General features: G+C 37.1%; 1 protein-coding gene across 1 annotated transcript in view; it reads left to right on the top strand.

The window, feature by feature from the left end:
- Nucleotides 1-23,872, top strand: part of antxr1a (ANTXR cell adhesion molecule 1a) — a 70,107-nt gene that overhangs the window by 9,122 nt on the left and 37,113 nt on the right. The window contains exons 2-12 of the mRNA XM_056246858.1: nt 5,526-5,597; nt 6,181-6,252; nt 9,387-9,468; nt 9,676-9,709; nt 10,156-10,235; nt 12,301-12,369; nt 12,535-12,615; nt 16,365-16,425; nt 17,792-17,890; nt 23,485-23,554; nt 23,683-23,761. Of these exons, the coding sequence (XP_056102833.1) occupies nt 5,526-5,597; nt 6,181-6,252; nt 9,387-9,468; nt 9,676-9,709; nt 10,156-10,235; nt 12,301-12,369; nt 12,535-12,615; nt 16,365-16,425; nt 17,792-17,890; nt 23,485-23,554; nt 23,683-23,761 (799 nt within the window). The remainder of the gene's footprint in view (nt 1-5,525; nt 5,598-6,180; nt 6,253-9,386; nt 9,469-9,675; nt 9,710-10,155; nt 10,236-12,300; nt 12,370-12,534; nt 12,616-16,364; nt 16,426-17,791; nt 17,891-23,484; nt 23,555-23,682; nt 23,762-23,872) is intronic.

Below are 23,872 nucleotides of genomic sequence, written 5' to 3'. Positions count from 1 at the left end.
CTGAGAGATGTGGTTTGGGGTGGGATTTGCGCTCTCATCCATTCCCAGAGATTATCTAAACCTTTGGGTTAGGGAGGAACTGAATAATGTGACAATCCAGTCCAATTTCAGTGAAAATGAATAGGCAATATTGGGCCGCTGTAGAAGGCTAGTTCATTAAGAGTTATAGCTATATAAATAAATCCTTCTCTTTTACACACTCACACACACATACCATTTGCCTCTTGTTAAACCATTTCACCATTAGCTCCAGATGTTCCAAACCCTGCCTGCTTTGGCTGCTTTAGAGCCCACTAACAATGGAAAAATAATGAGAGAGGGAGAAAGACAAGCATAGAGGAGAGCGAGAGGAGGACAGAGGCAGTGCCTAATATCTCACATCATTTCACCGCAATTAATAACTCTAAACATATACAGTTATGAGGTACAGTAGTTGAGTTGGAGTAGCACCTTTAAAGGGATAGTACAACCAAAAATGAAAATTTTGTCATCATTTACTCAAAACCTGAGTAACTGTTGAAAACTCACAAAAGAAGATATTTTGAATAATGTTGGTAACCAAACAGATTCCCCCCCTCCATACTATGGAAGTCAATTGCTTCTGTTAAATGTTTGGTTACCAGCATTCTTTAAAATATCTTCTTTTGTCTCAGCTCTATTATTTGGACACTCTTAAAATATGTAAGTTTTTCTTCAACTACAGGAATTTTTATGTCCCAGGGGTCAGCTTTTATTTAAACAAACAGATTTTAATTTTATTTTGTTGTTTTTATAAGAAAGTGTGTTGTAAAAATGTACTGTACTATCCCAACACCAACTATTTTTGTTGCTTTTCAAATGCCTTTTATGTGTAGATGTATTATTTTACACTTGTTCCAGAGCAATACTTAAGAAGTATAAGAAGACAGTGCCATAACAAAATATTGCTATGCAACAAAAATATCCATATGCTATATGTATACTACTCTGTAGGTGTTTTACGCTGTGAATATATTGTGGATTTTATAGCAGAAATAAGATATAATAACATAATAATAATACAGTACAGCCTCTGTTAAATCAAAATGTAACCAAGTTTATTTGGTTTTAAATAGTACAAACATATTATACACTTTTACTAAAATCACATTGCAGATACTACTTAATTTGATATTTTGTTATCCATGAAATTTACACATTTCAAACAGTATTAAAGTGTAGCAAAACACATTTCTCCAATGTACTTGACATACATTGTACTCTAACAAATGAGTAAAATATGGCAACAATGATTATATTTATAATAACTAATATAAAGTGCACATCTGAGTAAACCACTATCACTTTGAGATAGGTTTGAGAGCAGGGCCTGGATTTTTAAACAGCATTACTATGCAAAAACATGATCATCTGTCTGGAAGCAATGTAATCTTTGGCAGAGTTACACTTTATAACAACATGTACATCATTTGAATCAATCAATGGCCGTTGCTCTGCACTAGACATGGCATCATTGAAATAACATCTGGCACATTGACAACTGCATTTAGCAGAATGCCTTCATGAGGTATTTATACTGGAACTAAAACATGAATGGCATCATCTATTATGCTTTTATTTTATTTTTAACCTTTCAGTTAGTGTGTAATATAGCTATTTATGCATTATAAACGTATGGGAACATGGAACAGCAACTTCAATACATGAAAAGACCAGGCAAACACGATAGCATAAATCCATGCCCATTCATGTATTGAAGCCTTATGTTTGCCCTGTCTTGTTGTGTAACATGACATCAACAACCAATGAACAGACTGAACTAATGAAGCAAGAACCAATGAGAACATGACACATGAATCAAAGGAAACCATTAAAACAAGACACATGTACAAAGGAACAAAATGACCAGGGGCCTGTCCAAATACACACACTTGCGGTCTTTGCACTTGACCACTTGTCTACTTACATGACATATTTGCTGTATTTGGCCCAAGTGTTCAAGTAAGCGTGAAGTGTGTTAAGAACTTTTGATTATCCAATGGCTCACACACTTATACCCCAGTTGCACAGACAAGGTTTAAGTTTAATCCCAGACTAAAATGCATGTTTCAGCTGTTTTAACTGAAAGCAACTTGCACTCGCATATCTTAAAATATGTCAGTGCCATTGATTTGTCTCAATATGCACACCAGTAATGTTTTTTTTTTCCTAAGACATGTTAATAAAAGCTACTGAGGTGCCCTAGTGGAGCCAAGGCTTAATCCTGACTTAATCTAAGCCCTGTCTGTGAAACTGGGCGTTTAATGTCCTCGACTGCCTCTGTAGTCCCATTTAGACACTTGTTTGCAACCGCCTTTTTCAAGACACACAACAGCTTAAAAAAATCACGAGTGGGGTAATAGTTATGTATTTTATGTCGTAGAATAAAACGTGAAAGTATCTTGAGCTTTTGTTTACCACAGACCTTCAGTTGTTTACCACAGACCTTCAGCCATTCAACCAAAATCCTTTAAAAAAAAACCATTGAGTTCAGGACGATGGAACCAGAAGTGCTAAAATGCTAACTCGCTTCCACGTTTTGTCCTACAAAGTGATGTCATACCTGGACACTATTACTTTAACTTACTTATTTTCCACGACATCTCTCAATATCTGGGCATGTGACGTGAGTTCCTGAACATGATGCATGATGGGATGCACTTAGCCTCTGTAACGCAGTTAGATGTTATAGAAAGAAGGAGGCGGGAACCGGTGAACATTCAAAGACTTTAAATAAAATAAAGAAACAAATACAAAAACGAAAGTAAAGACGGCAGCTTCTCACGGTCGACTGCCGCCACACATAATAAAACAAAACAGCAAATAAAATAGTCCAGGCCTGGTCCTATCTCGTCCTTCACTGTCCGTCGCTCCTCCTTTTATGCTTCCGCTCCTCCGTGAGAGATACGAGACAATTCAGCGTCAGGCGCGACGCAAGTATTTTTTGCTAGTTTCAGCCCAACGCAGTTATCTTTTTCTTGTCCTGCACCACGTTGTTTAAATAGCAAATGCATTTGCGCCCATTTGTGCACCCATGGGCGCTGGTCTTAAAACGAGGTGTGTTCAGGCGCATTGTTGGCGCTTTGCTATTTTGAGGCAAACAAATAGACTGAAACCTGGTCTAAAGTCAATGGCGCAATATTTTTTTTGTTCTTTAAAGAGCGCGTCAGTAATATGCGCCTATAGGGCTGGTCCACAACGCGCGTACACTTACAGATCCATTTCCTCGCTGGAGAAGCGTTCAGTCTTTCCGCTTGCAAATGCTGCCATGTAAATAGCGAATCCGCCATGGCGTGAACACAACTGGCTTTTATAGGGAATGGGAGATGAGACTCAGATTGGTTAATTGCACGTTACGCCTCAAACACACCCATTACTCATTAAGAGAATAGGGACAACCCTTTTAGACTATGCGCCAGGTGCGCCGACCATTTTTCGCGTCGTTAAACTAGCAAAAGTGTATTCAGACACGTCCTAAGTGCACTTGCGGCGTGAGCTTTAGACCATGCTTAGATCGTAAAAATAGGGCCCATGGTCTTGTGGACATGGAATGGCTGCCGCGTGCGCCTGTCCATTGAGTCCATGAGACCGTAGGGTGTACCATTTGTCACTTTAGGTCTCAGAAAGGTGCTCGCGAGCGCCCCCTTCGTGGTCTATATGCACCCTCGATGCACACTTTTGCCGAGCCCGCACTGAAGCGAGCTCCACAGCAGTCAAAGTGCCATTACGTCACGAAAGTGCGCATTTGCAGGAAGATCGCGAGTGTTTAGGGTGCCATTTGGGACAGGGCATGAACAGACCCAAGATCACATGAGGGGAACAGGGAATCACATGACATGAGAAAGAAACATGACTATGACAAATTTCAAAATAAAAGACAAGAAAACTTGAACATGAAATCAATCCCAAACACAGACTTGACAATCAAGGATTCTGCTTTGTTCGTCACCAGTTGTTCAATTATTCAACTAAAATTTCAAAAGACAAATTTAAATAGAATATATGATACAGTATTATAGTTACATTAATGACATATATTAATAAGAATGATATCAAAAGTAATGTATACATTTTATAAAATATCTGCTTAACCCAGTTATGAAGTCACCGTAACCTAGTACCAAATGTTTCGCTTTCCATTAAAAACACATTAGCTGATGCATCATCATCCTGTACATTCTTAAGTTACATATAAATATGTCACAATTTAAAAGTAAATGCACATTGTTCTTAAAGGGATAGTTCACTTTGAAATTAATTTTTGGTATGTTTTAGCCTACCTCAAGGGCATCCAAGATGTAGTTGTCTTGGTTTCCGCAGTAGTTTCAATTTTGATATTTTTAGGTCAAACCGTTCTTGTCTGTCAGTCATATAATGCAGGTCTATGGTCACCACCTCAAAGAGCATGCACAGAGAAGTCCAAATTAAACATGATTTAATGACTCGTAAATGTAAGTACACATTGATGGCCTAAGACACGAAACGAGCGGTTTCTGTGAGAAAATGAACATTATTTATATCGTTTTTACCTCTTGTAAACACAGCCACGTCCAAGTGATCTGAGGGCGCCGGCGCTTCGGTCTTTTCCGGAAAGCGCCGGAAGTGATCTCTCGCGCGTGTACGTCACTCATTGTTTACACAGAACAGAGATTGTAGGTAAGACGGCTAATTAAAATGGTACTAATTTGCGCTTATCCGGGATGTTTAAACCGTCGTAAAAAAACAATTAAAAAAATAAAACAATTGTATGAGTGACGTACACGCGCGAGAGATCACTTCCGGCGCTTGCCGGAAAAGACCGAAGCGCCGGCGCCCTCAGATCACTTGGACGTGGCTGTGTTTACAAGAGGTAAAAACGATATAAATACTGTTCATTTTCTCACACAACCCGCTCGTTTCGTGTCTTAGGCCATCAATGTGTACTTACATTTACGAGTGCATGCTCTTTAAGGAAGTTACCATAGACCTGCATTATATGACTGACAGACAAGAACGGTTTGACCTAAAAATATCAAAATTGAAACTACTGTGGAAACAAAGACACCTACATCTTGGATGCCCTTGAGGTAAGCTAAAACATACCAAAAATTAATTTCAAAGTGAACTATCCTTTTAAGAGGGGTATCCTCCCCTATCTTACCCTACTTCATTTAATTTAATTTAATTTCAAAGCCAGATTCCAATGTGAGGTTTCAGTGCTATTGTAATATTTGAGGATCACAATTGTTGATCTTTGGCTTAATTCAAACTCAATGGAATATTAGCAGCTGGCATCACATCATTCAGACAGCTGCTCTGGGAGGATGCTGATACTTGAACGATTTCCCTCTGGGGAGGATAAAAATGTGTCAATGTGGTTTTTGAACTGCTGCTTTTAGAAAAAAAAAACCGGTCCTATTCACACAGCTGTAAATCTCAAACTTTGGCTATTCTTCTCAGCTTGTGAATCTTTATTGCCCCCTTGATGTTCGACTGTAAGTGTCCAATTTGTCTGTTTCACCCTGCAGATCAGGAAGTGTGCAGCATCACTGGAATGAAATATATAACTTTGTGGAACATCTGGCCCATAAGTTCATAAGGTAGGCAAAGACTGAGTCTTACAAAAATGTGTGTGTGTGCATGTCATTTTATGTAATCTTTTCTGCTATACTGTATGTGGATGAAAAATTCCCTGCACAAACACCACCTCTCTTAAACATGTTTAACTAAAAATATTTAGTGACTAGTTGCATCTTTAATTTCTAGTTGTCTTAATAAGTTCTGTAAATTAATTAATTCTATTTCCCTATTAACGCTGTTTCAATGGTCCACTTTAGACATTCTACAACCAGTGAGTATTTTTACAACTACATGTCTCATTAGACTATTAGTGGACTGTTAGTTTAGGGTTTGCAGAATTTAATCATGTTGAGGTTCCATCAAAAATAAAGTGTGCAGACAGTCTACCAGTCGACCGGTAGTTTGCATGTAGTTGCTAAGTTACTTAGCAGAATTTTTAAGTGTTACCAAATATGATTTTAAAACTAATACACCATTTCAGTTCATTCAAAATAGTGGAAATCTAATTGGAATCAAACTACAGTGCAGCTGAAATTTACATTGAAATAATCATTTTAAGTCAAATATACATGTTTATACATTATAATTTGTTATTGCATATAGCCCACAGTTGCGGATGTCCTTCATTGTATTCTCCGATCAGGGCAAGATTTTGATGCAGCTTACAGAAGACAGGTGAGTAAACTTTATCTCCATGATTTACCTGTTTAACTCCAGCCGTTTGCACAAACGCATTGTGATAACTTTTGCTGTCTTGAAGTGTTTTGATCATAGTATGAGTTTGTGCCAACAGAAGTTTGACAATTTTCTTACCAAAAATAAAGAAAGAAAAAAAAACGAAGGCCAAATCTGTGAGAATCGATTATGTGATAGTTAATGACCCATAAAGAACGACACGTCTGCTGTGAACATTTCCTGGTCTTGGCGATCGTCTCCGATCTTTAAAACAGAACTTCTATGACTTCAGCACGTGGCTTACAATTTCTAAAGGAAAGTCACTTTTGTGGGCTGCCAATGCCAAAATTCATTGTGACTAAGGCGTCCAGAGAAGTGTTGATTTGTCAATGATTGATTTTCAATATTATTCATGGTATCATTTGTGGTCGGTGTACGTTCGACCATTTCGTGATGTTTTCTATTTGAACAGGAATAATGATAAATCGAAAGAGGTTCATCATTTATTTTTGTTAATAACAAATGGAAAACGAGGTTTCGTCTCCATACCTCCTCCATACCTCTCCATACCTACCTCAGTTTATGGCTTGAGTATTTCATTCAACTAGTGCGGCACTGATGCTACTTTCATTTGATTGGTCAAAACGACCCCATCTTCTGTACATAATTCATTTATAAACTAAAGAGTTGGCTCGGTTTAAAGTTTTTTTTAGGTTTTTTTAGGTAAACGTTTTAGGTTCTCAAAACGTTTTGGGGCAGCGCCACCTTTTGGTAAAAAGTTATGTGGATATATATTTTTTTAAATGATTAGATTTGCCTATTGTAAGGAAACTGGTCTTAATTGGATCAATTGGATCATGCTGAGAACATAGATACCAATTTTGCCATAGTTTGCCATCATTTTGCCAAACTTCTTGTCCACCATTTTGATTTTCTTTCAAACCCTACTTTTTCGGACTCCTCCTAGATCTTTTGTCCTATTTCCGCCAAAATCGAATTGTAGAATTTTCAGACCATGCCAGCAAAAATGTTTGGATTTTGTGTCAATAGACAAAACAGTTTTCGTATGATAAGTTGATGCCATGATGCCAAAACAACTCTGAGGCTGTATTTCTGCAATCGCTTTGTCATATTGACAAACTTTGCACATGTCATTATCACCTTACTCTGACCACTCCAGATCAATTTTGTAACAGCCCACTTATTGGTCAAAGGAGATGAACCATTAAATCATATTACTAGTGATTGTATTTATGATTGTTCAGCCATTTTGCCTGAAATAGTATGTCTTTAAAGATATAGATTGAAAGTCTGGATCTGGGACAAGTGTAAAACAATAAAATATATACATAAAAAGGCCTTAATTGCTTGTTGTTGCAGTTAGTCTGATGCTCCCAGGCAAAAAAAAAAAAAAAATCTTGAGCAGCAAATCAGCATATTCTGAAGGATCATGTGACACTGAAGACTGGAGTAATAATGCATACATTTAGCTTTGATCACAGGAATAAATTACACTCAAAAAAATGATATGTTGGCTTTACTTAACTTTTTTATGTAAACAGGTTCCACCGGTTCCATATAATTATGTTTCGTTAAACAAACATAATATGTTCATGTAACTTCAACATCATGGAATTTGGTCATTTTAAGCGACCCAATTAAACTCTGAGCTAATGAGTTAATTAAGTGAATAACTGAGTGATGATTGAGCATTATTGAAGACACCTGATGTTAACAAGCAGAATCTCTGAAGGAGAAAACCGGAATGTTTAAGTCACCATTATGGAGATAAGTGTTTGTTTTAGTTGGGCTCTTGACCATTAACTTATTAACTTTAGATTTTGTTTGGTTGCTGTACATGAGTTATAACAGCCGGATGAACATTAAACAAAGGTCATCTGATGGTGTTGGTTGTGTTTTAACATAATCATTATTTCACAATCATTTGACCTGAGTCACTGAACTTATATTAAACCGAATTTCTGAGTTAAGTTAACCTTTCGAATAATAGCAACACTGTCATTGTAGAGCATACTATTTTTAGACTTTTCAATGAAATTCAAATGATCAAATCAATAAATAAAAAAGAAACTTCCTAAAAAATATTTTGAGTAGGCACACACAGACATCAAGAATCAGCCTGTGAATCTCAACAATGGTGACAATTATAAAGCATGTTGCAGTGCATTCTGGGTGCCACCAATCAAAACTCATTCATGGCTCCCATCATGCATTGCTGCATGAATAAATAATGAGCTTATGATCTGTTTGTCACCATTGCTGAGATTCATATGCTGATTCTTGATGTCTGTGTGTGCCTACTCAACATATTTTTTAAGAAGTTTTATTTTTTATTTCTTGATTTGATCATTTGAATTTCATTGAAAAGCCTAAAAATAGTATGCTCTACAATGACAGTAAGGTAAACTTAACTCAGAATTTGGGTTCAATATAAGTTCAGTGATTGAGGTCAAATGATTGTGAAATAATGATTATGTTAAATCACAACCAACACCATCAGATCTCCTTAGTTCATTGTTCATCCGGCTGTTATAACTCATGTACAGCAACCAAACAAAATCTAAAGTTAATGGTCAAGAGCCCAACTAAATCAAATACTTATCTCCATAATGGTGACTTAAACATTCCGGTTTTCTCCTTTAGAGATTCTGCTTGTTAACATCAGGTGTCTTCAATAATGCTCAATCATCACTCAGTTATTGACTTAATTAACTCTTTAGCTCAGAGTTTAATTGGGTCGCTTAAAATGACCAAATTCCATGATGTTGAAGTTACATGAACATATTATGTTTGTTTAACGAAACATAGTTATGTGGAACCGGTGGAACCTGTTTACATAAAAAAGTTAAGTAAAGCCAACATATCATTTTTTTGGGTGTACATTTATAAATATATTAAAAATGAAAAAAAAAAAGTTTTAATTTGTAGTAATTTTTTGCAATATTACTATCTTCATCATTACAAACTTTTGGCTGGTCAAACCATGTTCTCCGGAATTATGGAATTATTATTTAATTAATTATTTAATTAATTAATTATATCATTATTAATTATTGTTATTATTATTGGTAATTATGTATTTTTCTCTCTTTTTCATTGTGTGCAAATGCCAGGGACCAAATTCGTAAAGGTTTGGAGGAACTCAAGAATGTCCGGCCAGGTGGAGACACTTTTATGCATGACGGCATTCAGAGGGTGAGTGAGCCAATGGGAGCCATTTTGGCTCAGCAGTGCTTCCCACAGAGCTATGACATATAGCTCTAAATAGTCTTCTAGAAGGTAATGTTTGGCCTCTACTCAGACTGATGGACCTGTTCAGTGAAATAACCAGTCACGTTGAATGCTGTTTGATCTGCTTGAGATTACAATATGTATGATGTTTTTCTTTGTTTTTTTTACTAGGCAAGTGAGCAGATTTACTATGGTAACTCTGAGGGTAGGTCAATTTAACCACTATTTTGCTTAAAGAAAAAACTGTTTAGACCAGTTTAAGCAGTCTTAATTTTTTTTCTAATTGGTTTTATATTACTGACAGAAGATAAACTGGCTATAAACTAGTTAACCATTAACACCTAACAGGTAGACCAGTTTAACTCCATGCTAAAACCATTGGAAGTGCCCAAAACACACCTCGTACTGGTAACCAGCAACAAGATGGTCTTAATTGGTTATTTAAGCCGGTCATCAGCTTAACCAATTTAGCTGTTTCAATTTAGTATAATTACTGTTTATTCCCCTCATATTGTTCTTTTAGATATCAAAATTACTTGCTTGCTAGTTTCAGCATGTTGCATGTTGCTTTTAAAAAATGTATATACAAAAAATCAATCAAAATCTGTAATCAAGTTGCAAACGTAACAAAAATGTTGTGTCTCTGTGAAGGATACCGCACAGCCAGTGTCATCATCGGCCTCACAGACGGGGAGCTGCATGAAGATCTCTTCTATTACGCTGAGAGAGAGGTAAGAATGATGAAAGACAGGAGAAGGGGAAGAAAAGGAGTGGAGTGGTTGACAGTTCACTTTATCATAGTTTTAAAAATAGCATCTAGTGCTCTCAAATGGATTAATTGCATCTAACATAAAAGTTTGTTAACATATATATTGTGTGTGTGTGTGTGTGTACATATATATATATATATATATATATATATATGTATATACACAAACGTTCCTGTTAAAGGTATTGTAGGTAGAATTTTTTTTAAAAACTTTTTGCCAAATTTGTTTAAACTTTCTATATATATCAATGCATAATTAAAATGTAAGTACTCTGGAAAAGAGAGTATAAAAATCGAGTGTCTGTAGTCCTCTCAGGGCTGTAATAAACACAGCTACTTATCTCCATTCACTTCCACCCCCTCCATTCTGGGCTCCTTCCAAAACCACGCCCCCAAAACACATGAACGTGCGATGCCGACAGCTCACAGCTGGAGGACGCGCTTACCAGCGCCGAGCGGAGAGGAGCAGTGCATGTAGTGACATCATGTCAGACTCACATGTAATAAAATACCTAACTTTATCATTATGAATATAAACAACTAACATGGCTGTTAATACTCACTATCAAGCTAGCATATCGATACTGTTAAAGTTTAAAATATATTGAGTTTGATTCGTTAACGAGCTAGTAACATAAAGCAAAGCTAAAAACAGGTTGCATTGATACACGTTTTCCCATTACAATCAGTTACACTGTGATGAAGGTGAATTTTGTGTAAGATTCATAACATATACGCCGTGTTTTGCATGTAATTGTGTCTCTTACTAGTCTCTTACCCTCCTCGAGTCAAACGAGTGCGCGCATGTGGGCAGCGCATGTAGCAGCGGGGGTGTTGCCATGGTTGCGAGAGAGTGACAGTCGCCTAAGCCAATCCTTTGTTTCGTCCCGGAAGGAAATAATGAGCTGTGTTTAGTGCAGAATAAACGGTCTAGAGTCACTCGATTTTTATACTCTTTTTATCAGAGTACTTACATTTTAATTATGCATTGATATATATAGAAAGTTTAAACAAATTTGGGAAAAAGTTTTTTAGACCAAAAACGACCTACCCAACCTTTAAATGCGATTAATCACGGTTAATCGATTTGACAGCACTAATAATATTGTTACAGAAATAATACTTTAAAAGAATATACTTAAATGTGAACTGAATGTAATGTTTATTGACAGTTTATTGCATGTAAATGCAATTAAATCAAAATGTATCATAGTTTAAACGTATAATAAATTCAATTAGCTGAACTTCATTTGGCCCACTTAAGTAGGACTTAAGTAAGCAATTTCATAATTACTTCTATTGTCTGAAATGTGAATGTACCGACAAAGCATATATGGTAAACTAACTTTACTTTATACTTAATGTAATTTATTTAGGGTATATCATGTATTTAAATATATTTGTAATTACACATTAGAAATTAAGTTGTAATCTAGTACATTTAAAATGAGTTAGCTTTAAATATTGAATAACACACTACAGTAAAATTGTAATGAAGTACTTTTGTTAGTGCTTAACATAAGCGCACTTTTTCTTCACTGCAAAGCAACAATGTGACGCAACACTTGAGTCATCAGTGTCCCATTTGAACTTATTCGCAGACTGGGAATTAGATCGCACATTTCTTTTTTGTTCATCATCCTATAACAAGAGGGTAACAATATTACAACCTATTAACCAATTTGAACCATAGATTTGTGTAAAGAAATGAATAAGAAGTAACATAAATTTGAATTAGCATAAATCATCAACACAATTTTTACACACAAAATGTCAGCCACATTCACTGAAATAATAATGTACTGTACATCATTTTTTCACATCCCCATGTTTTGACCCAATTTTCCTCTCAGCTTCAACCAACAAAGACATTATTCAACATCTCTAATGATTCCAATTACCCAGTGTCCTCTTCATTGATGTTTAGCTTTGTCAGCCAGTGCCAAAAGCATGATCTCTGGATAAGGCAGTTTATGTCTAATAGATTACAGCTGTCTGAAGTGTTTCTGCTCTTGTGTTTCCCTTAGGCCAATCGCTCTCGCAGCCTGGGTGCCTCTGTGTACTGCGTAGGGGTGAAAGATTTCAATGAGACTCAGGTGTGTGTGTGTGTGTGTGCTGTGCACAAAAATAGATCTTGCCACTTATGCCATTTAAGTGTTACAAGGTTTCTGTAAATGATGCTTGGGCGTTTATGAATTTGCACTTGTTTAAGTAAATGCTGTATATATTTTTTTTGTAATTTATTTTTACACTTTTCATAGCTGGCCAAGATTGCTGACAGCAAAGATCATGTCTTCCCAGTAAATGACGGCTTTGAAGCTCTACAAGGTGTCATTGATTCGGTAAGTTTTTATGTATATGGTTTAATACAGTAAATTGTATTCTTTATGAAATATTTAAGTAATGTGAGAAAAGTCACACTGTATTTTTTATGATTATATAAAATAAAAAATATTATTATGATAAAATATAGCATTTTATAATAACATATTTGTTTCCATCCATTTAAAGCTGCAGTCCGTAACTTTTGGTGCTCTAGCAGTTCATAAACTGCATTTGTCTTGTGGAAGAACATTGTAGCCGGAGCTCCTTCTCTGTGTTTATGTCTATGGCGAGTCACGCAGGTACTGGGATTCTCCACAGTGGTATGACCCGTACCAGTCTAAAATAGTCAGAATATAAACACTTATTATAGGTGTACCATAGTGATTCAGGAATAAGACAAAAACACAGTTTAGTTTAGATTCATGATGTACTAGCTTATTATATACATTTTGTACATTTTGAACACACAAACTTGATTTTTGTGATTAACTTGATTTTATTATTTGTCAGAATTTCAGCTTTAAAAAAAATCCAGCATTAATATAATTCAAAGTGGTTCAAAAATGACTCATCACTGAAGTTTGTAATTTTGGTAACCACTTAAATATTTTAGTATTTTATTAATATATCTAATTTCATGTATTATTTATAGTAATTTTAGTTAAGCAATTAAATGTAAGTTTAAAATTTTAATGAGGTGATTTTTTTTCATTAATGCACTTTCTATGAATTACTTTTTGCCGAACTCAATCAATACTAATTAGACTATTTTCATAAATATCTGCCAAAAGCTTTGGTAGTATGTGATTTCAAATATATTTAGTATGTAGTATGTGATTAAAAATATATTAAATTTTTTTTTTTTTAAATATACATAACAAAATAAATTTCTGAAATGTTTCTGAAATTTCAGAAACCTTTTTTGTTATGCTGGTTGAAAGTCTCTTCACATCCTGATAGCAATCACTAAATTAAGCGGTCTAAATGTATTTATATGTATAATATATCGTCTGTTAAAGGCGCAGGACCATAAAATGTTTGTCCAATCACTGCATTAGGGGTGTCCCCGACTAAGGATTTTCATAGTCGAATCAGATTCGTCAAGTCCTGCCTATAGTCGACTAATAGTCGAATCATGTGTGTGGTGTGTGGTGTTGGGGAGGGGGCGGGGCTTTAACATTTTAAAGCCGCGATGTACAGAACATCACACAAAGATATAGAAGAAAATGTATAAAAACATTTTGGATCAATAAAACTAAGAAATAACATAAATAACTGAAGAAAGGCCACACTGCAGATAGGATTTGCATTTCACATGCAAATCAAATTAAATCGGCTGAATTGCCTGTAGGCCTACGAGCATGCTCTAAGTAGGCCTACAGCGCAACATCGATGCACTGAAAAATAATCAACAATTAAGAACACAATATAGGCCTACATTTATAATAAATAAAAATACAAAACGAAATAAGTCAGAATCAAGTCACAAGAAGCAGAACAAATGTGTGCAAAATGCCTAAAGTGCAGGGGAACAAATATTCAAAACACAAGTCACAAATAGTTAAATTAGATCACCCTGAGTGATCAATTAATAAAATAAAATAAAGAAATTATTAAAATAACGAAAGTATGGCCAGGATTGTCAACTTTGTCTTTTTAACTGCAGAAACAACAATAAACGCTAAACTGGAGCGGCAGTCTTTTTAGCTAAACGTGTTCACAGTATCCAAAAATCAAATTAGAACCGGCTGAAATGTTTTGAAATCACTTGTACCCATACCTGATCGAAAAAACAAAATCCAGTCTTTCACTCGGCCTGTGTCCGTTTGAGTCTTTTCAAATTGTGTGCGCGGATAAAATACATTCTAAAACGCTTAATGGCTTTGTCCTAAAACTGTTATAATAAAAGATCAAATTCTGTACACACCTTATTAATAAAGCATACTATATAGCCTACTACAGAAAAGCAGATGAGCCCAGAATATGAACGCAACGCGTTTTATTATAGGCTACGTTAAGCATTTTCCTCCCATAGAAACCCGTTAAAGAAAAAGCTTTACGTGACTTTCTATAGGAGAAACACGTTGCGTTCATATTCTGGGTTCATCTGCTTATCTGCACATAGAATGGTTTCTTAAGGTGTGTAGCCTACTGTGTACATAAGCACGTAAAAGTGCCATTTAAGCGTTTTAAAAGCTTTTTTCACGTTAAGCGTTTTAGAACGTCCCGAGGAAAACCAACCTGTTAACGTTGGCCGGCAGAATTGCGATCATGGTTTTCCTGATGCTAAATCCAGCCTTGGAGAAAATCCTTTCTGATGGTGTGCATCTTTAGATTTTCTTATCCCAGACATTTTTAAAGATTTAAATCCCTGCCGACAAGACGCTCCTCTGTCGGTCACGGATCGAAAGTGAAACTTAAATCTGTCACGGGGTGTTTGGATTTATTCACGCTGCACGCACGTTAAAAAATATTTATTAAAAGCTTCTTTCTTTGCACATTTTTATTGACAGCATTATCATAATAGGCTGTATATTAACGTATTGACAGAAAACCAGTAGTTCTATGTGAAATCAGACATTGAGCACACTCATATAGCCAAAATGACATAATCCTCGTTTAATAACACATCTGCGAAGATTCGACCATGAGATTGGTTGTCGAATCAGGCTCCTCCTATCGAAGCATCGAATCTTCGACTATTCGGGGTCACCCCTACACTGCATTCAGTCAGAACGCGTCTCTCGTGACTCTTTTGTTTGCTCCTTGCTGTACGCGTTCATGTGTTTTGAAGGACGCGTGGCTTTGTAGACTCTCTGAAGGGATGTTCGAAAAAATGACCTACCCTACCTTTCATGGCCATCACTGGAGAAAGATGCATTTACCAGCAGGGTCTAACAGGGCCATGCCAACAAGCCAATCCTTGACCCCTTGGATACAAATTACCATAAGAAACAGCCTAATGATGAAAAAACAATAGAAGAATTAAAGAAAAAACAAAGAATAACAAACCAGAATAATCATTGAGTCCCAACTGAAGATGACGGATTGTCTACAGTATCCGAATTCTAACAAAGACCTGCCATGCCCTGCCTGGACCTCTTTGATCCCACGGTCCGCTGGAGTCTGCCCAAACACGATCAAAGCCTCTTCACAGTGTCCTTTCTTTTTGCAATGAAAGCTAATGATTTATATTTCTTAAGCTCTGAAGGTAGAAGAAAAGAGGAGATATTTGGGTAAAGACTCGTCTCGCCCATGCAGAGGTTGTCTGTTTCATGAGCTGAGACTGGGGTCAGTCCAGCTGGCCTCCATCTGCTCTCAATTAGCTGCACGCTGAAAGCTCTTGGCTGAAGCTCAGGAGAAGAGTGTCGTAAATCAGCAGGGACCTTGGGATCTGAAGGCACACTTCATAGATGACAGAGGAAGGCGGCAGTCATGTAGATCAAAACAATCTCGCCACACATAGGTGCTGGTATGGCTGATGAAGGCTATTTCCAGGACGAGAGGAAAGAGACGGAGAAAGCAGATGTACATTTCAAAACACAAATACCACATGAGGATTGTCCCGTTGAGGCACTCGCTGGAGAGGTGTTGCTTCATTTGATTGGTGGATCCTTCAAGATAAAATAAACGTATTCTGAAAAAAAAGCGGAAGGTCTTCTCTACTAACTGTTTGTTTTATGAATTTAAGGGAATGGAATTGAGTTAGTTTTAGTAGGTAAGCTAACCTAGTTCTTTACCTGCTAAATATCTTTGTACCCACCAGATCTTGAAGAAATCATGCATAGAGATTCTCGCTGCAGAACCTTCCAGTATCTGTGCTGGAGGTGAGTACAATTCTGTTTAATATAATTCAATTCAATTCAAAGCACTTTATTTGTCCCCAGGGGGAAATTTGAAGGGCACATTACAGTAGCTTGCACAGGCACACTGCACAACCACACACTACATACCACATATCATTATACATAAATAAAAAATTAATCAGAATGCGAAAAAAAGAAAAAAAATGCACATAGAAATAATTTGTTCCTATTAATGTTCATAAGCTGGACAGCCCTCGGGATGAAGGTTGCTTTCCTCCTGTGTGTCCGAGGAAAGCAACCTTAAGCCACAGCTTCAAGGTTTTTGCAACAGTAGCGAACAATCCTCCAGACTAGTAGGTTTGATTTAGTTTGATCAAAAGCCTGGAAGTGAGGTTTGTTTGTGTTTGAAAAATATTTTAACATCTAAAAAAAAAATGACACACCTTACTGATTTACACACCTTTAACAAAGTGGATTTATATTATACATTACTTGGTAATACTTTTGATAGTCCAACATTCTACTTACTATAAGTAACTTGTCTACTATGTCAACTAACTCTCTTTAGAGTATTAGTAGACTGTCTGCTTAATATCTGCTAAAACTTTACTTTGCTGCTCCCCAACAGACATTCTACTGACTTCGCAAGTACTTACATAACACCATTTTCAACTAAAAACGGATCCCCTTTTTATTTACACAACAGTTCAATTGGTGAAAGCCATATTGCATGTTCAGTTTATAGTGTTTTTGTACAAGGTGACAACGCCAACTACTGGCCTGGCAGCAGAATACAGCGTTTTAAGTGGTTTTCCCGGAACCCTGTGAATGGGCATCGTTTTAACAACAATGTCGTCTGTATGCGTAAATTGCAAAGGAAAAACTTCGATTTTTAGTACATATCTCTCGTGTAAACGTACACTTTACTACCCTAATACTCTAAATGAGAGTTAGTTGACATGTAGTTGAAAAGTTACTTATCATCAGTAGAATGTCTGTTGGGGAACATCAAAATAAAGTATAATGTCTAAAGTGGACTATCGAAATAAATTGTAAACCATTACTTAAATATGCTAATAAGGAGGCTGAAAAGGCACTTAAATTCAATTAAAAACAACATGTAATAATATTTAGTAGTAAGAACAAATAATTTCCCCATGCAGATTTTGCAACAGACCTTTTTTGCTTGTGAAATTTTGCTAATGTCACCACACCTTAAAGCAAAATATTGATGATGTTATCATATATTATGCTTTGCACCATAACATTTCTTTGTCCTTTAGAAAATGAATCTTAAAATAAAAATTGTATTGATGGCTCTGATAAGTGCTTTTCAAAATTTGCCACATGATTTAACATTGTTATATGTTAACTTCCTGTTTTAAAGAGGCATTCCAAGTTGTTGTTAGAGGAAATGGATTTCTTCATGCTAGAAATGTGGAGAAGGTTCTTTGCAGCTTCCGAATAAATGACACCCTTACCAGAAGTAAGTACAAATCAAATTCTAGCAATTATTTAATCACCCTCACATCGTTTTAAACCTGTATGCTGTTATTTTTTCCATGGAACGCAATTTTAATTTTTTTTGGAATCGTCGTCTTCATTTACAGTTCATAGTGACCATGGACTGTCGATCTACTAAACCATAGTGCACCATATAGTGTACAAAATTCTGCAGGCATGCAGTAGCTTTGTGCGGTGAACAGACCTGAAACAGACCTTCTGAAGCTTTAAATAAAATGTAGACTTTTATGTAAACGTTATTGGTTTTCTATGGTCTTGTAACTTGTGCAATATTTGAGTTGTTGGTGAAGACTAATAGGGATTTAAGTTTCAGTCTGTTCCTCACTTTGGTAGCTTTGAACTTTGAAATGGAAAAAAAAAATAGTTTTCCACAGAAAACAGAAAGTCATACAGGTATGAAACGACGTGATTTTTCATTTTTGGATGAACTATCCCTTTAAGCCCACAAGGCTGAATTGGTTGCTTACATACGTCTTGTATTACAAAGATCATGTATGCGGAACACATCACTGGCTCGAAAAAGTCTACTAAAAAGGGGGTGAAATGTTATGTGGGATTACAGCAGTCTTATATAAGACATTTCCGTGACTTCCTTGCGTCATTATCATATGGTTGGAATGATTTGAGTCAGAATCTATAAACCCTTCTGATTAGCTATCATTTTTCCACCGAATGTCCCGGCAGACTCGTTTTCATAGAAACCCTGGAACGACCGACCAAGCCAAGACAAATACCAGTCTCATTTGTTTGTTTTTTTGCTAATAGCTGTTTTTAAAGGCTACATTAGGAGTTTTACAGGATGGATTCCTGCCAAATGAAGGAGATATAAGAAAGATACACTGCCACACAAGAGGCTAACAGAGTTTGCAAAGCCCGTCAGGCAAATGTCAGCTCAACCCCTTGCAGTTTTTACTGTAGGTCTCGTCTTCAAACAGGATATGCATCCTTTCTTGTACACTATAGTGTTGCAGAGCCTGGCAGATGAGCCAATGGCACGATGAAATTAACTCTATTCGTTCCAGCATTTTTGAAAAAATTTATCGCAGTTTTCATTTTCATGTCATGCGCCACGTTGTTTAAATGGCAAATGCATTTGCGCCCATTTGTGCGCCATGGGCACTGGTCAAAAAACGAGGTGTGTTCGGGCACATTGTTGGCGCGTTGCTATTTTGAGGCAACTGAAACCTGGTCTAAAGTCAATGGCGCAATATTTTAAATATTTAAAGAGCGCGTTTAATAATACAATGTGCGTACACTCTGCTTATTACACACACAGGGAGGCAGCAACACACAAACATGCCAAATATAAAAAATAAAAGGATTACAATGTACTGTAAAAGATTAATATTGTGTACACAAAGATATGGTGGAATCCGGCTTGTCCCAGATGGTCTGCTTGAGCTTTAAATTCAGTCTTTCCGCTTGCAAATTCCGTCATGTAAATAGCGAATCCACCATTGCGCGGGTGCAACTGGCTTTTAAAGGGAATGGGAGATGAGACTCTGATTGGTTTATTTCACGTTACGCCTAAAACACCCATTACTCATTAAGAGAATAGGGATAACCCTTTTAGACCATGCGCTGCACGCCGACCATTTTTCCCTTCGTTAAACTAGCAAAAGTGGATTCAGACACACCCAAGTGCATTTGCGCCCTGCGCTTTAGACCATGCGCTTAGATCGTTAAAATAGGGATATGATAGAAGATGCCTAATAGCGCCCCCTACCGTATAAAAATTCCGGCGGGGAAAGAGTTAAACTAGTATGCAGAACTACTCTATGGCAGTGAATCTCAATTGATTTTTGCTTCAAGCTATTTCGCACGAATTTGTACGATTTGTATCATATGATTTTTATAAAAAGCAACCTCCCCTAGCCCCACCCCTGAACATTACCGTCACTGGGGTTTAAGCGGATTGTAAAAAAAATTATGAATGTGATCATACGAATTAGCCACCAAATCGGCAAAGTGTAAAATAGTTTCAAATTGCCGTGAGATTGTGTTGGTGGCAACATATTTTACACTCTCAGAACAGACCTGAACAGACCACTTGAGAACCTTTACAATAAGCTTTGCCTTTACAAAAATAAAGAGATGTTTTCTGCTAAGGTTCACATTTGTCCCATCAATGATGGCACAAATCAATTACTAAGGCAGTTATGCAAAAGATGTGAAAGCATTGTATATTTAACAAAATCTGCTGTTAATTGCCTGGCAACTTTCCTTTTGAAGTTAAACTATTGAAGTGCAAGTGATTCAGTGTTGACATTTCAAATGCTGCGATTGTGTAATGGTATTAAGCCTTCAGGGAGTGTCTTATTTGATCCAAACAATCGTAATTTCATTAAAATTGGCACTGGATATGAGATCAAAGCCCAGTCATCTGCCTGCAATCCTATTTTACAGTATCAGTAATAGGTACCAGCTTTGGTGCTTCACATCTTGCTTGTCTTTGCTTTGATTAAAGCTGGACTTTTCAAACTAGCAGCATGCTAATTGTTTGTGTCCGACAAAGACCAGAACATCCGGTTGATGAGTGTAGCTGTGTGATGAAAGTAATTTGAAAAAAAAAAAAAAACAGCAAGAAAAAACATTTTTCTGTCCACCCTTCAGCAAACCGGCCCCACTTTCCCATCCTAAAGGCACATTTTCAGACCTGCAGCAAATTTACTCTGACTTTGCGGAGGCCTGCTGTTTATTTACTCTTGACCACTGTAAACACTAGAGAGAATATCCTGTCAATGAATAATAATGTGCATCATACACAACCTGTTCTACTTACTTTGAGCCCAAGGCTGATTGCAGGCTGTCGGAAAAGAACCCCGTGTGGTTCCAGCGTGTTTAGCTTCTGACTTTCAGTCGTAGCTCTTGAAGTTGCCCAATTTGCATAATATGTCTCCTAATTAGAATAGAAGATTAGTATTAATGCATAAAATTGTAGTATTAAATAGTATGATATAGGCGCTTTGAATGTATACAGTGTCATAGTGTAGCCTACTAATGTGCATCTGTGCATGCTGATTGGGCTAATATTGCCCATAGGAAAACAGCTAAGAGAGTCACGGCAAATTTGACATCTTTCTCTCTTCTGACCAATGTAATCAATCTCTAATATTTTTTCCTTATTTGTAAAGTCATAGAAATGCAAAACTGTTTTCTGAGAACTTCTGAGAACTCTAAAATGTGAAAAGGGTCCATCAATTATTTTTTATGTGCCATTTAGCAGTGAATAAATCTTAATTAGCTGAAATCACAGTGTGGAAAAAAGTGAACAGATGCACAAGAAATGAATGAAAATGTATGTGAGCAATTAGGATGGATACCACTTACTTTGCCAATCCAGAAACGGCTTCTTCTTCAAAGGTTTTTGCTTGTGTGTAGCATGAAACTGACGGCCAGTGAATGGACTGTGGGCGGTTTGCGGGTGTCTAGTGTAGCTGTCCTTTACTTGCATTTCCTTTCTTTAACCTCAAGGAAATTCTCAAGCAATTAGATGTTTGCATAATAAGCACATGAGCTGTTGAATTCACCCCTTAGGCTTGAGCCCAGTGCAAGCTATTTCCCTCTCTAAAGGCTCAGATGCAATTTGGTACCAACAGTAATTCTTATTGATTTATCACGCAAGTCGAAACCATGTGCACATGTCTTTACTTAGTAGTAAAACATGACTTTCCCTCATATGCTATGGGTAAACAGCCCATTAAAGCACAATGACAACAGGATCCTCTGCCAGAATTCGAATTCTTTGGGATTTGAGTCAACCGCCTACACCAACAAACAACTTCCTACAGGATAAAGGGAAAAGCAGTAGTGTCATATTTGTCTCTTGCTTTGGCTGTGTCAGGTGCTAAAGCAACAATCGACCTCCTGTCCATTTGATTTCTTGCAGTGGTGCAATGGCAATATACAAAATCACAAAGTTGCAATTACAAGAATGTACCTTGACATCTTCAATCATTCATTGTTTTTGGCCTCCTCTGGCTTCTCAGTCCTCAGGCCTTTGACAGTCAGAGGCTCCGGAGCTCTGATCCCATTTCTCCTGTTTTGCAATCCGTGGCCTTGCTAAATGCCTTGCTTAAGAGCCCAATGCTGAAAGCTCATGGGAAGCTTCTAGTTTAGCCCTGAGCATTAGCCACTACTAGAAGCAGTGCACGTTACATTTAAAGGTTAACATTCAAATCCAAGCTTATAAAAATGTAGTGGGTAGTAAAAATAAAACAAGTAAAAGTTAAATGCAGTCTGTCATCATCTAACCTCTTACACAACAAGCAATCAAACAAAATAAATATGATGACTTTTAATGCAGTGTTTTCCAGATTTGCCGTTTGAAATGTTAGTCTGCATTTCTGTCAGGGCCACTATCGTCAAATACGGTTGACAAATAGCATACAGTTTGGATTGGCGGTATGGTTCTGTTCTGGGCGAGAACTCCCTGCGAATTCATGCAGCCATAGCATGGATAAGAGCAGGGAGAGCAGCAATAAAACAGAACAGAACCAACATGAATGTATTGCAGATATCCATAATTCAAGATTTTAAAGTACAACATGATTCGAGAATTTATTCTGATTCTAGGTAGCCTGGGAAAACCCAGACAACTACCGGCAAATTTAGATTTGCTCTGCAAGTTAATGATTTGCTCATTCAAGCCCATTTCCAATCCGTCGAAATCGAGGCACCAATCAGAAACGTTGGGGCGGGCTTTACACGATGACGACAGCGCTGGGATTTTGAAGCAGATTTTGTAGCCTACATTACAAAGATGGATCGAATCAGCTATCGCGTCTGTTTTAAGCGATTTGAACGTTACCTTTTTGTTAAAAACCGAGCAAAGAACAACACTCGGAGATGTTTCTCCACCGCTCTGCATACGTCATCTCCTTCATCGCTCTGATTGGGTTTAGGTCTATCCGCGACGTCCTTTGGTGATGCCCCTCTGGAAATGAGTTGTCTATGACGCTTTGCCAGACCATAACTCAGTTACAACTGAGAATGGTCTGGTTTTAACCAGGCTAGATTCAAGGGGAATCAGAATGCCAAACTGACTGACGACAGGAGGAGCTGGGGATGGAGGAGGGTATTAGCTCCTGAGAAATGCGATAGCTGCTGATAATACTGAAGGAGCTTATACGTATACAGTGGGTGAACGTCATTTCACCAAGTACCACATGTTCCTGGATCAACATCTTTGTTGATCCTGGATCAACTTTCCAATCAACCAAATCAGATTTGAGGGACAAGTTTACAGTTTATGTCAAGTTTAGGCTTAGAACCAGGGTGAAGTACTTAAACATCAGTGTTATTCACCTATCATTACCCTCTGATTTTAGGGAAAAGTTATGAGTAGGGTTAGATTTAGGGCTAGGGATTGGGTAAGGGCTACATTTTGGGACAGGAATGTTGATCCAGGATCAATTATGTTGTCCAGGACCATGTCTTACTTGGCAAAATCACGGTGACCAGGTAGACGTGTATCAGCTGAGAGTCAGCTGATGCGAGCTTGACTAACGTGACCTGCCAGAACTGACGCTACTCTAAATTTGTCTTTTTTATTAGTGGTGAAGCCATTGATAGTGGAGGACACGTATCTACTGTGCCCAGCTCCTGTTCTTCGAGAGGAGGGAACGTAAGTGTCCCAGATACACCTTTTTGCATTCTTTCTAGTTGCAGAATTTTAACTTTGGCTTCACTCATGACGGAACGTAATATACTGTTTTCAAAAGACTTAAGAAATTATTTCCATGTGAATTGCAGGGCAGCCTCCCTTTATGTTAGCATGAACGAAGGCCTGAGTTTTATCTCTAGTTCTGTTACTATCACCACTGTAAGCTGTGTAAGTATTATTCTAAATTATCTTTCTTTATTTATGTTTTGTGTTTTTGTTTTTGACAACCAATGTTGGGACAGCTGCACTACTGTTGAAAGGTTTGTAGCCAGTAAGATC

This window comes from Rhinichthys klamathensis, unplaced genomic scaffold, assembly GCF_029890125.1.
Source record: "Rhinichthys klamathensis goyatoka isolate OS25496 unplaced genomic scaffold, OSU_Roscu_1.1 h1tg000040l_1, whole genome shotgun sequence".
Lineage (NCBI taxonomy): Eukaryota > Metazoa > Chordata > Actinopteri > Cypriniformes > Leuciscidae > Rhinichthys > Rhinichthys klamathensis.
Note: the sequence above shows the minus strand (reverse complement) of the source record. Positions and strands in the feature narration are given on the sequence as shown.